The 13,390-nt window shown below is 50.6% G+C and overlaps 1 protein-coding gene across 18 annotated transcripts in view; it reads left to right on the top strand.

The window, feature by feature from the left end:
• Positions 1-13,390, top strand: part of RPTOR (regulatory associated protein of MTOR complex 1) — a 397,394-nt gene that overhangs the window by 286,022 nt on the left and 97,982 nt on the right. For all 18 annotated transcript variants that reach the window (XR_011423116.1, XR_011423115.1, XM_001489603.6 and 15 more), the window contains 2 exons: positions 4,790-4,873; positions 7,043-7,153. Coding sequence is in view for 16 of the 18 variants with exons in the window: in XM_001489603.6 (XP_001489653.1) it covers positions 4,790-4,873; positions 7,043-7,153 (195 nt within the window). In the remaining 2 variants the exon portion in view is untranslated. The remainder of the gene's footprint in view (positions 1-4,789; positions 4,874-7,042; positions 7,154-13,390) is intronic.

Below are 13,390 nucleotides of genomic sequence, written 5' to 3'. Positions count from 1 at the left end.
AAGGGGTTTTATAGGGTACACTGGGCCTTTGCACAGATCTTGCAAGTCAATAGGGCATTTCATTAGGAAAGCCCTGTTTGCTTTTCTTGCATCATTTTATTTACAAATGCAATTTTTGGTCTGAAAGCACAGGATTATTGTTAGGTGGCAGCATGGGTAATAACTGGGGTGTTCTCATGTACACATTCTCACTGGCTCCAGAATCTCTGATGGTCCGATTCCCAGGCGCCCGGCCTACAGGCTCCAGCATGCCAGGCCTGAAGCTCGGCGCCTGTTTTCCTTAGCAGCAGCTCTACGAGCAGTCTCGGCCCCGAAGCCTGAGCGCCCTGTGTGTGCACAAGGCAGACGAACTGTCGTTACCCTAGGAAGCTCTGCTTTAATTTGGGTGTTAATGTCACCATGATTAATCTTTGGGTTGCCACAGACGAAAATAAATCCCAGCAACTCATTCAGTTCACCACCATTTATCTCTGTAATTTCCACAGATCCTGGGGCAGTCTGAAACAGGAATTAAAAAAAAAGTCCAAATCCAAACAAACAAAAACCAGTCCTTATTTTAAAGTAATTTTAATTTATCTTGGGCTTCACTTTTTAAAAAAATACAAATGAACAGAAGGAACAGGAAAGATGTAATATTTAAAAAACCCAACGCTTGACATTTTCCCCAGGACTCCTTATTGACAATGTTTATTTTCGAATAAAACATTACTAATTGCAGCACAAAATCCTGCACTGCCGACGGTCTTCAGACGCCAAGTCTCTGAGACACAGGGGTGTCAGTGCCCCAGGATATGTTTCATCGACCTGTTTGGCAGTCAGGAAGACCCTCTCATGATGGTGACTGTGGCCAGCTGCCTTTACTTGCCCATTTGTGGATCAGACGTTGCAGTGGAGACCTCGTAGTGCTGGTTAGCGCACACGGAGGACAGACACCCTGAACTCTCCGGGGTTGGGTGTCTTAGCCGCCTGCTGCCGTTACAAACTGATCTACTATTTACCTTAAAAAACAGAGCTTTACTCGTGGTTACAGGGTTTTAAATAACAAAGGGAATCAGAAAACAGTCTTCTCAAGCTTTAGATATATTTGAAGCCTTTGATTTTTGATGGATTGCATCTGCTTTCACAAACCTGGTAAATAGAAGGCCTGCTCACTCTGAACCATCAAGAAACTTGAGCCTCAGGCAGTTTTATTTTCTTCAAAAACAGATACAGTCAGTCAAATCGCTTCTGAAGGGTGGAGACATCCTGTAACTGTCTGCTGAAACCGTAATGTTAATATTTATTACACATCCCCATGCTGGGTGCTTTCACAGACTTTATCTCATTTAATTTTGAAAATAAACCCAAGTCAAATGTTATGTCCACTTTTCTTCTTCTTTCTTTCTTTCTTTCTTTTTTTTTTTTTTTTTTTTGCTGAGGAAGAGTGGCCCTGAGCTGACATCCGTGCCCATCTTCCTCCACTTCATATGTGGGATGCCACCACAGCATGGCTTGACAAGCAGTACATAGGTCCACCCCATAATCCGAAATGGCAAACCCCAGGCCGCCAAAGTAGAATGTGTGAACTTAACTGCTAGCTGTTAAGATAGGGGCTGGCCCCTGTCTCTACTTTTCTGGTTAAGGAAACTGAAATTTCCAGAGGTTAAGTAATTTAAGACACTATTAGGAAGTGACAGAGTCAGGATTAAAATCAGGTCAGCTTGACTCCAAAGCCCACATTTCCCACTGTCTCTCTTCCCCTCCAAACCTACATCAAACAACAGGGGCGCGTGGTAACCCACGAGTGACATGTGGGAGGGGATCGGGTCCCAGTTCAGATGTGCTCCCATGAGCAGCCTCCCACATCACCTCTCCCAGCTTCTTTTTAAAGATTGGCACCTGAGCTAACAGCTGTTACCAATCTTTTTTTTCTCCCCAAATCCCCCTAGTACATAGTTGTATATTTTAGTTGTGGGTCCTTCTAGTTGTGGCATGTGGGACACCGCCTCAGCATGGCCTGATGAGCGGTGCCATGTCCACACCCAGGATCCGAACCAGCAAAACCCTGGGCCTCCAAAGTGGAACGCGTGAACTTAACCACTGGGCCAGGCCCTTCTCCCAGCTTCTTAATCAGAGAATCTCTCATCATCTCCAAACATGAAACATACCACTCAGCCATCCATCTTGAAAGAGTGATGTGGAAATGGGCTCCAAACCAGTGGGAGATGAATCAAGATGACATTCCAGTGCCTAAACCAGTGGCTCTTTCTCCTCATCTGCTTCCCTGACTCCTGGGCTTCCCAGCACAGCTGTAGACACTGATTGGTTTTTTTCCTGAGGAAGCGTTGCCCTGAGCTAACATCTGTTGCCAGGCTTCGTCTATTTTTTTGTATGTGAGCCGCCACACAGCATGCCACTCCTCCATGAGCCACAGGCTTCTCCCTGGGGAGCTCCCCATCCTCCTCCTTGGCGTGTCCTTCTCAGGAACTCAACACTGTAAGGACCCGCTGTCTCCTCTGTCCCCAGCCTCCCTCTCGCCACCTCCTCTGTCCCTGCCTGGTGATCCTCCCTGCACGCCCCACTACTTCAGCCCCTGTTCACCCCTCCACGGGGGCTCCTTAAACACTGCTCTGGCTGCCCAGTTTCCTCACCCCCACCCTGTCCCACTGCTCTGGCGTCCATCCTCAGAAGTCCACCAAGATCCACACCCTACACCCAGGGGGTCTGCTTCATGAGTCCTGCTGTGAACCTCCTGGGAGCAGGTGGCACAGGGGAAACCTTCCCTCCTTGGCTTCAGTTCTATCTCCCTCTCCACTTCTCCCACCTGTTCCTGCCCTCACCCTTCCCTCTTGGCCCAACTTCTCCCTTTGCGGACCACGCCCATGTTGGCACTCCTAGCCCCAACCTTGCTGGCCTGGCCGTCCTTTTCTCCTGCCTCTTTCCACATCTGTCTTCCAGAGTCTCCTTTCCCTGACCCCACCTTGTCCCTTGCAGACAAGTTCTGTTGCTCACACCTCCCACCTGTCTTGGAGTCTCTTCCCCACCATCAGTCACTGCCAGGGTCGGTCTACCCCATTCCACCCCTCCATCCAGCCTCCTGCCAGTCCATTCCCTGCAGAGGGCACTTCCATGGGTCACTCCACTGGTTCGCATCAGTCAATGGCTGATGCTTCTCTTGGGAAAAACTGAGACCCTTCGCCTGGTCTGCGGGGCAGGCTGGGTGTGTGGCCGCTCCCACCTCAGATAGGCCGCTTGCCCTTCCTCAGACACCCTGAACTTTCCCGGCCCCCTCTGCCTGGAACCTGGAAACCCCCAATCACCCTCTGGGATTTGGCTGCCTGCCAGGAGGGGAAACCTTTGAGACCCCCTAGAGTAGGGCTGGGACCCCCTGTTATGCGTTTTCACAGCACTGCTCACCGTGACAGTGGATTATTGCAGGGTGGCCATCTAATGTCTGTCTCTGCAGCTAAGTGATCACAGGAAGGGGGCACCCAGCTGTTCCTGATCACCGCCCCGCACCGGCATGGTGCCCACACAAAGCAAGGCCCCATAAACACTCGTTGGATGGCTGCGAATGTCAGTGGACAGAAATGCTCCACATGAGAGCGACTTGGTACACGCGACCTCGAGTGTAAGCGCTGAAGGGAAAGTCAGTATAAATGACGCCATTAGAAATCTAAAACTTGGATGTAGCAGAGGAAAAAAGAGAAAAATATGTGGCAGATCTTGCTCTTTTTAACTTATAAAGAACTCTTTCATATCAATAAGAAAAAGCTAAACTCGTAAGTAGGAAAATCAGGACGTACATGTCCAATTTACCCAATTAAACTATGAGAAAAATATCCAACCTAACTTGTCATCAAAGAAATTCAGGTTAAAAGGATATTTTATTTTTGCTTATTATATTGGCAAATATTAGTTTAATATGGGCTAGTATTATCCTGGGAGCTTTTAATTTGTTATTTCTTTTAATAAAAGCCCTGTGGGTAGGTTTTCTGGTATCCTTGTTTTATGAATTAAGAAATTAAGGTTCGGAGAAGATAAGTAATTTGCCCAAGGTCACATAACCAGCGAGCGCCCCAGCAAACCGATGCCCTCCTGCACTGTGCTCCGAGGAGGCTGGAGGGAGAGAGCACCGCTTGCCTCTCGTTGGAAATGCAAATTGGTTTGGCTGGAGGATAATTTGATAATGTAAGTATCTATGCTGTGACCCTGTAATTTTACTTCTCTCATTTATCCGGGGGGGAAAAAACCATTCAAATGTGCAGAGGTGTACCTGTTAGGATATTTATCACAGCATTGTTTATAACAGCAAAAATTGGATAGTAATTTAAATAGCTAGCACTAGAGAAATTGTTTAAACGAACTATGCACATTTATGTAGATGAAGGGCCGTGCTGCTGTTGGGAATGACATGGCCAGATGTATCTAGGGGTATGGAATGAGATTCTCAGTATATTGTTTAGTTAAAACGGGAAATGAGAAATACAGTACTATATTAGCTGGTTTAGAATAAATAAGGAAACGATGTCTGGAAGTTGGTATACCAAAATGTCAGCGGTGAAAATTTTTTGAAATGCAATAAAAAAACCATTTGTTTTAATACTTTCTATAGTGTGCATATTTTACCCATTCATGAAGAAATACTGCTTTCCTGGAGCACCTGCTGTAGGTAAATAAATGAGCAAAGCGAGGGAGGCATCTGAGCTGCTCGGTCGGATGCCCTGGAGTCAGCAGCTCAGGCGGCAGGGCTCCCGAGAGCACCGCGTCCCGCCGTCCTGAGTGACACCGTCTCCTCCCTCTCCCTCAGGTGCTGCTGAGCCAAGTGCACCGGCTGAGAGCCCTGGATCTGCTGGGAAGATTTCTGGACCTGGGGCCCTGGGCGGTGAGCCTGGTGCGTGCTTCCTGCCCTGACTCAGGGTGGGGCAGGGGCCAGCGAGACTCTGCTGCAGTCTCAGGACTTACTTCGCCACCCGGAAGTGACCGTAGCCATGCAATCGAGGGTGACTCAGGGGTGACCAGTCGGCCCGTGAGGCCCTCAGGGAATGTGTGCTGGGCGGCCTTCATTGGCACCGCACTTGGGGGTTTCGTTTTGCCCTCTTTTCTGTCTCCTCTTAGGCTTCACCTTGCAGGACAGAAAGTGTTGCTAGTGGCCACGTTTTAGGGAGTGGCTCACCCCTGCCATGGCCAAGCAGCTGGGAGCCTCTGAGCCGGCATGGCCTGGGCTGCACATGGCAAGTTTTCTCCTAGGAGCAGCCTGTGAACCTCACTCACTGCCTTTGCTCTCTGATTTTAGGCACAGTTCTGAAACACTTTTCTGGTTACTCATTCTATAGGAGAGTAGAAATGGCCACTTCAAACAGAAAAGGCTGACAAAAATATAATTAAAAAGTGATCCATTTTTTCAGCAAATCACAAGAGAAAGCAGTTGAGAGGGAATCTATCAATTAAAGAAGAGTCAAGAGACCTGTCAACCAATTGCAATATTTGGACCTTGTTTGGTTCTGTTTGCAAATAAAAGTTTGAAAGTTAAAAATTTGAAAACTTAATATTCATGGAACACTTAGAAATTTTACATTAATTGAATATTTTATGTTATTAAAGAGTAATTGTTCATTTTTTTAGGTGTGGTAATGGTATGTGGTCATGTTTCTGTAAAAGAGACAACCACTGAATATTTACGAGTGGAGTGTGTGATAGCTAAGATTGGTAGGGGAGGACGGTGGGCGAGGTAGGAGGGGCCTCGAGCGGTTTGAGCTGCTGTGGTTGAGAGGCTGGTGATGGGCATGTGGGAGTTCAGCACGTTATTCTCTCTCCGTTTACGTATATTTAAGTTTGTTCATTATATAATGTCAACAAAGAGTGATAATTGATAGTCCAACGTTGAAGGAGGAGAGAGAAAGTCTGAAAATTAGGAAGAAGCATTCAGCACTCGTCGCTGGACCGTTTTCCCTCGCGGGTGTCCAAGGCTGTGCTAACAGCCGGTGAACTAAAGTCGTCGATGACGGGCTTATGTAACTCTTCCAGTGTCTGGTCTGTGTGTGCGCTTGTGCATAATGATGTCGCTTAGTCATTGTGGGAAAGCTTACACCCTTGAAGAAGACGGAAACATGTTAATAACATTTTAGAGAGATTTTAATTTATGTGGTTAATTTTTTAAAACCTAAGTTTGGCCCTTTAAAGAATTAAGCTTATACTAATTGGAAATTTTGCTAATGTTTGAATAGACGCTGGATAAATGGGGTGTGGTGGCTCGTAGGTGAGGGCCAACTGCTTGAACCAGTGAAATGCGTGCTTGTCTCACTAAACACGGCCTTTAACAAGAGAGGGACACAGGCCCTGCCATTGGCCACCGGCCTGGTCACACCTGCCATCTGGCCTGGAGGGGGCACTTTTGGGATATCTTTGGAATTCCAGCAAATTTGAGAGAAGGATGGAGCAAAAACTGAGGCAAGGGCCATCACCAGACTTTGCCCAGTTGTCCTACACCAGGGAACCCACCCTCTCTCTTGTTTCTCTGCCTGAGAGCAGGGAGGCCCCCCAGGATGATGCGCTGCCAGCGACTGGGCACCGGGGAGCCCCAGAGCTGCTCCCGTCTTAACTACCGGCAAGCTGGCCCATCCTTCTCTGAAGGTCTATCCCATGCAAAGGCAATGTTGGAGCAAATGGGAGGCCCATAGGGAGAGCGAGGCATGGTTCCATATGTGAGGATCACAATTAGGGGCCTTGTGTTTTGTTGCTGAGAGCAAGCAAGGCCATCTGAGGGTGAGGGTGGCGGCTCCCAGTCGGAAGCCCCATGTCCTCATGAGGGAAAGCTGCCCTAGATTAACTGTCTGTAGACCAGGCATGACTGGGAATACCCAGCCACTTCTTGGAATACAGTCGAGATGAGGAAATGTACAGGGAGCCGCTTTGCTTTAGGCGAGACGCTTTCCCGTACGTGCCGGAGACACTGCCAGCCCTGACCCCGAGTGGTGTGGTCTGCCACCCGGGCAACTGTGCTCCCCGGCAGGCGCGTGCAGGGCCGGGAGCCAGCACACTCACACTCTCTCCTCTCCTTCAGGCCTTGTCTGTGGGCATCTTCCCCTACGTGCTGAAGCTGCTCCAGAGCTCAGCCAGGGAGCTGCGGCCTCTCCTTGTTTTCATATGGGCCAAGATTCTCGCCGTGGACAGTGTGAGTAATCGTGAGTCCTGGGTGTGAGAGGGTCTCTGCATGCTCACCAGCCACACTCCTCTCCGGTGTGGCTTTTCTCCTTGATCCCCAGACTGCCTGGCCCTGACGGGCATGGCTGCTGACATGGGCAGGGCTCACTGAGTCCTGCGGGGCTGGTTTGCCCCAATTAGCACTGTCTCCTTTCTCCCTTCCACTTCTCGTCCTGCCCTTCTCCCGGCCTCACTCCTTCAGTTGCCGTCGCCTCCCTCCCTCCTCCAGGCACTGTTGGTCCCTCCTCTCTCCCGGAATACAGGAAATGCTGCTCCTCAGGGCCCAGTCCTAGTCTGTCACCCCAGCCTTCTGCTCACCCGTGCTGCGTGCACGCCACTTATTGTCCCTCTTGCCCTGTACTGTGCCTCCTCCCCATCTCCGACCACCCCTCTGGCCAGTAAATGACCCTGACCACTTGCTTTCTTCTTGGAACTCGGCCCTGCCTCTCCCAGACCCCATCATGGGTCTCCAGCCATGCCTCTTGCTCCCCTGCCCTAACCGTGATAACAGGAGCACGGAGGCCCAGCCTCCAGGGCTCGGCCCCACAGCACTCACCGTCACTTCCCACCCGTGACTATACAACCTGCCTCTCCAGCTCTGCTCTCTGGCAAGCGTCTCCCCACTCCTCGTGCCTGCTGGGCCTGCAGTCGTGTGTCCGCTCCACAAAGATCTAGGCAGGGCCCTGTACTCAGAACTGTGCTGAAGACTGCAGGTGATGCAGAGGTTGGCTGTCCCTGCCCTTAATAGGCTCCTGTCCAGTGGGGACAAAACCCTCTGCGTGAGGTCTGAAGTCACACATCCCACAAAAGATGTATGCCACAAGCGTGCCATTTCGAAAAGAGGAGGACCCACGCAGTCTTATGGGTGGAGCTGCATTTGTATTGGACTTAAAAGGGTGGGGGGTGTGGAGGAGTGTAGATGTCAGGCGGTGAAGGTGGGGGTATGGAGACAGCTTGAGCAAGGGACAGAAGAGGGCCAGCACAGGGGACATTTGGAGGAGGGCAGACAGCCCTGTTGGGCTAAGATGCTAGAGATATCTAGGGGCCATCAAAGTGGAAGGTGTTAATTCCAAGTTCAGGAGTTCAAACCTCATTTAGCAGGCCTGAGAAGCTATTAAAGATTCTGGAACAAAGAAACAGTAAGAACTAAGTTGTGGTTTGTAAGACGTCTGGCCTCAGTGTACAGCAGATTATAACTGAGTGGGGAGGGAGCCGCTGAGGAGACTGCTCTAGTAATTTGTGCCGGACAGGTGAGGGCGGCCAGGGAGGTGGGGGTCGATGGGCAGGAAGGGCTGTGGGGGGCAGGATGCAGAGTTAACGGAGGGCCAGGCGGATGTGGGGGAGAAACCATTCTCGAGTTTGATCCTGTGTGGTAGGAGAGGTGGCTGGGAGAGGGAGATATGGGGAGAGTAGTGCACAGGAGACCACTGGTGATGAGGCCCCATGGCCTGAGAGATGGAGACTGGGGACCTCGTCCACCCAGTGATGGCGGCAGGCAAACCCTCGAAAGGAAGTGTAGAAACAGGCTTGGGGGCTGAGGGTAGAACATGGGGGCTTCTCTGGGGGAGTGGAGAAGGAGAGTCATGAAGGAGAATTTTCAGAGAAGGGAGAGAGGCTGGGAAAATCTGATTTACATAACACAGAGAAAGAGGCTCCAGGATAAGGGCACGTGCGGGGCACGGGCAGGAACGTCACGCTCTGCAGGCTTGTGGGGACCAGACGCCTCAGAACAGGCCATCACGTTTAGCAGTGGGCATTCAGAAGAACGCGAGTGTGTGATGCAGAGATGGGGAAGAAACCGGGTGGCAGGAGGCGCCGGGGAAGAAGGGAGCGCAGCGATGGCCCACGTGCTCGAGGACTGGGGGGGGGGGGGGGGGGAGGGGCGGAGTCGGCTTCAGGGCAAGGACGGGCCGGTTTGCTTCCTTGGTTTGAAGCCAGTAGTGACTTAAACAGGCTCTATTTAGGAGAAAAGGACCAGTGGAGAAACAGAGCAATGTTTCAAATTGAACTTCGACCGGTCTGCTGTGTGTGCTGTGTGTGCACATGTGCGTGTGTGCATGTGTGTGACGCCCAGTGACAGGAGCTTACCAGTGAAAAGTCTCATAACTCTTAACTCTATGCAGTAAGTGTGATTTTGCAGATAATTTACAGGTGGGAAAAGGCTCACGTTAGTGAGCTGCCCAGATCACACAGCTAATCTGTGACAAAACCTGCCATGAGCTCAGGGCCTCCGAGGCCACATGGAGCCCTTCCACACCACAGAGACGGGGGATCAGCAGTCACGGAGACGTGAGTGGGAGGCGAGGGCATCCGTTCCCTTCTCTGGGAAGTGAGTGAAGGGGGTAAGAGGGTCTCAACTCGGTGGCCTCCTGCCTGCTCTGTTCTGTTAGCCCCTCCTTCCGGTCACCAGAGCTTCCACTGGCCACATGCCTCCTCCTCTCAGCCGCTCCCACTCGGCCAGCAGGGCCCGTGCACCGGTGAAGCAGCCCTGCAGTCCGCCCGTCCCCTCATGCTCCTGCCGTCCGGCCACCGGCTGGCCTGGAGATGACAAAGCATCTCAGGCAGCTCCTGCAGCCGGGTCCTGGCCTCGCTGCCACTCTTGTCCCTCAGTCCTCCACACTGCCACCTGAAAACCTCGCCTCACATCATCCTTTTTGCTCAAGTCCCACTAATAAGCCCCTGCCGGCTTGAGTCCGCCCACCCGCTGGGTCTCCCACCTCACTCCCCATGGACCTGGCTCCTCCTCTCTCACCTGGGCACTACACCCACGCCCCCATGACCACCTCCTGCTGTCACCACAGCAGCCAGAGCGTCTCTGTGAGGGGGCCAAAAATGGGGGGAACGACCACGTGAGGAAGTGAGAGTGACAGGGGCGTCCCCACGAAGCCGTCGCAGCATGTGTGCATCTCCATGAAGGCTGCTTTACTTACGTTGTGTTTGCTGATCGTTGATGATGGCATCTTTGCTGTTTTTGTTTATTGATCATGTATAGCAGCTTTCTGAGTCTTGTGAACTCTGAGAGTTGACCTGTAGGTTCTCTTGGCTTCTCTGTATAGACGACCGTATTGTCTGCAAACAGCCAGTCCGTAGGCCTCACTCATTTTCCTGCTCCAGTGGTCTCACCAGGGCTCTCGCACGGTGTGGCATGGAGGCATGATCAACACATCCTTGGATGTTCCTGGTCTTCATGCTCTTCTGGATGTTGGGAGCAGCCTCCTTCCTACTTAGGGCATCCAAGGCTGAGCTTGACCTCAGTTTGACCTTGACCCTTCTTGGGCCCAGTCCCCTGCGTATTGCTGTGTCCATTAAATGTTCTGTTGCTTGTCCACTCCAGAATGATGACCGGAATATTATATATTTCAACAAAAGACTTATCTTCCTATCTGTTCAACTAACTTTGGATAAACAATGAGTTCTTTAAAAGATTGTCTAAAACATTGGACTTAAGAGTTAAAAAAAAACCCTAAATTTGAATCCTGTCGCCATCATTTACTTTAGCAAGCCATTTGCATGTCCCACAGCCGTCGGCTGCCCCCTGTGACAGAACGGCAGTGGTGCTTCCCGCAGCCTGGTTACGAGTCAGAACCAGATGTGTGTGGCCATTTGGGCATTTTAGACCTGAGGGAATGAAGGTGGAAACCCCGTGTCACCCTGCTCTTCTGGTAGTACAGAACCATTTATTTGCTGAGCTGAAACCTTGTTTTTTGTGGACCAGGAAGCTATATACCTCTTGGTCATTTCTATTTTGCTCTTCTTCAAAATTCATTGAAGAGCCAAGTTATATAAACAAAAGGGCTTTTTGTGGGAAGTTATTTTGAAACTTTGTCTCTCTTCTACTGCAATACGCTTGTCATTTGGATCGTGCATATAGAAGCTTATTGGCACTGTTCTTGGTACCTGGCCATTAAGGGCCACTCAGAAAGGTTCCTGGGTGCATGAAACAGAGAGACTAATGTGATGCACAGCCCAGTGAAAGAGAGGGACAGAAAAGCTGTCACCCAAAGAGGGTGGGGCTGTCATCAGTCACCCCAGCCTGCCTCCCCGGGGCCCACCAGTGCTGCCTGACCATATTGAAGCCATCGGTATTTTTGAGCTTGTCAGTATTTTTAATACCTTTTAGTACCTAGAAATAGATTATGTCTTTAATTTTAGTCTTAGGAGTGGCTATTTCTGCTTTAATTTTTTTCTTTACATGAAAGTGGATGACCTTCTGAACTGCACTTTGCTATTATATTCTTATGGACTTTACAGTTGGTCATCATGTTGCAGCATAAGGAGTCTTGTTACAATTGCCACTTGGTCACCTTTGTCCCTCCAGTGTCCACGTGGGAGGGCTCAGCCCTGGGCACAGATGCTGCGATGCTCCTCCAGCACACCTGCCATAAACAAGTCTCAGGGCCTTCGTTACACCTGCCATAAGAAAGGCTCCGAGCCCTGTGTTTCCTGTCTGCACGCTGCTGCAGGAATTAGACGTTTAATAATGCTCAAGGAGCTGTTCCTACAGCCCGGCTGGAAATGCCCTCGCCTGCAATGTTCTTGTAAACGCCTGCAGGCGCCAGGCATCATCCTGTGAATTAATTTCTTAACCAGCGTAGTGCACCTGTTTATTTAAAGGCAGTCATCCCACTGAGAGACTTTTTGAAATGTTTCCGGTTGAGACTGAGCGTCATTCACCTCATCCTTCCTTTTCATGACCACCTTGGCCCTAGTTGCCCGGAGACTGAAGTTCTGTGTGCTTTTGGGGAGTTATTCCTCCCTCCCTTCCTTGCATCTGGCCGGAAGTCATGCTACGCCACGTTGCCAGCCATCCTCTGCAGCTGGACTGCACATGCTCCCAGGGTGTGCGTCTCCTGCAGAGCTCAGAGCTCCTCAGACTGGCTCCTTGACGTGGCCACTGTGAGGGTCAGAGCGCGCCTTGTTTACGGACAGGGATGCCTGTGTTAAGATAAAAGGACCTGTGCAGAGGCACGGAGGGGGGCTGGCCCATGCCCCAGCACTCTCTGTTCTCCCCATGCCGAGGAGCTGCCTGGCCCTCGGGGCACTTCTCCAGTGAGAAGAGTTGAGCCGGACCAGGCACTTTTCCAAGACTCAGGCTGGACCTCCAGTTAAGGGGCGAGCCTGGGTCCCCTCTTAGCCCACAAGCATATGTTGAGCACACACAACGTGCCGTCACGTGAGGGGCTTCTAAAGGATTTGAGGGGGCAGGAATGTCCTCGGCCTTAAAGAAGGTGGGCTCTGTCTGGAAAGAAGGAAGGAGAGCGATTCCAGAAAGAGGAACAGGCTCAGGCCGTTTGACTGAGGGGGCAGTATACACTGTGGGGACACTGACATGACTCGGGACCAGGGAATCTAGTAACTCGTAAGGAAAGGGCTTTCCTTTTATCTCACAGCCCTGATCTTCTCCAAGGAATCGTCCCAGAGGCTCTCTTCCCAAGCCACCCATCTGCCTTGTTACTCTGTACTCACCACTGCCAACCAAAAGTTACCAGGCATGTGAAGGAGAAGGAAAATATGATCCACAATGAGGAGGAAAAAGCCATCAAAACCTATTCAGAAACATCATAGGTGTTAGAATTAGCAGATAAGGCGCCGGCCTGGTGGCATAGCGGTTAAGTGCGCACGTTCCGCTTCGGTGGCCCGGGGTTCACCAGTTCAGATCCTGGGTGCCAACATGGCACCACATGACAAGCCATGCTGTGGTAGGTGTCCCACATATAAAGTAGAGGAAGATGGGCACGGATGTTAGCTCAGGGCCAGTCTTCCTCAGCAAAAAGAGGAAGATTGGCAGATGTTAGCTCAGGGCTCATCTTCCTCAGGAAAAAAACGTCTGTTCCACATGAAAAGCTCTATTGAGACATGGAAGATATTAAAAGGACCCAACTCAAGCTTCTAGAGATGAAAACTACGATCTGTGACATGGAAACTGTACTGGATGGGATTAAAAACCAATTAAACATGGCAGAAGAAAAATTAGTGGACTTAAAGGCATAGCAATAGAAACTATCCAAAATGAAGCACAATGAGAAAAAGAAAGGTTTTTTTAAACTAAAGAATCATCATTGAGGGGCCGGCCTGGTGGCGCAGCGGTTAAATTCACATGTTCCACTTTTCGGTAGCCCAGGGTTCACTGGTTCAGATCCTGGGTGCAGACATGGCACCGCTCAGCAAAAGCCATGCTGTGGTGGGCATCCCCCATATAAAGTAGAGG

The sequence above is a fragment of the Equus caballus genome, chromosome 11 (genome assembly GCF_041296265.1).
Source record: "Equus caballus isolate H_3958 breed thoroughbred chromosome 11, TB-T2T, whole genome shotgun sequence".
NCBI lineage: Eukaryota > Metazoa > Chordata > Mammalia > Perissodactyla > Equidae > Equus > Equus caballus.
This window is presented reverse-complemented; position numbering and strand designations above follow the sequence as displayed.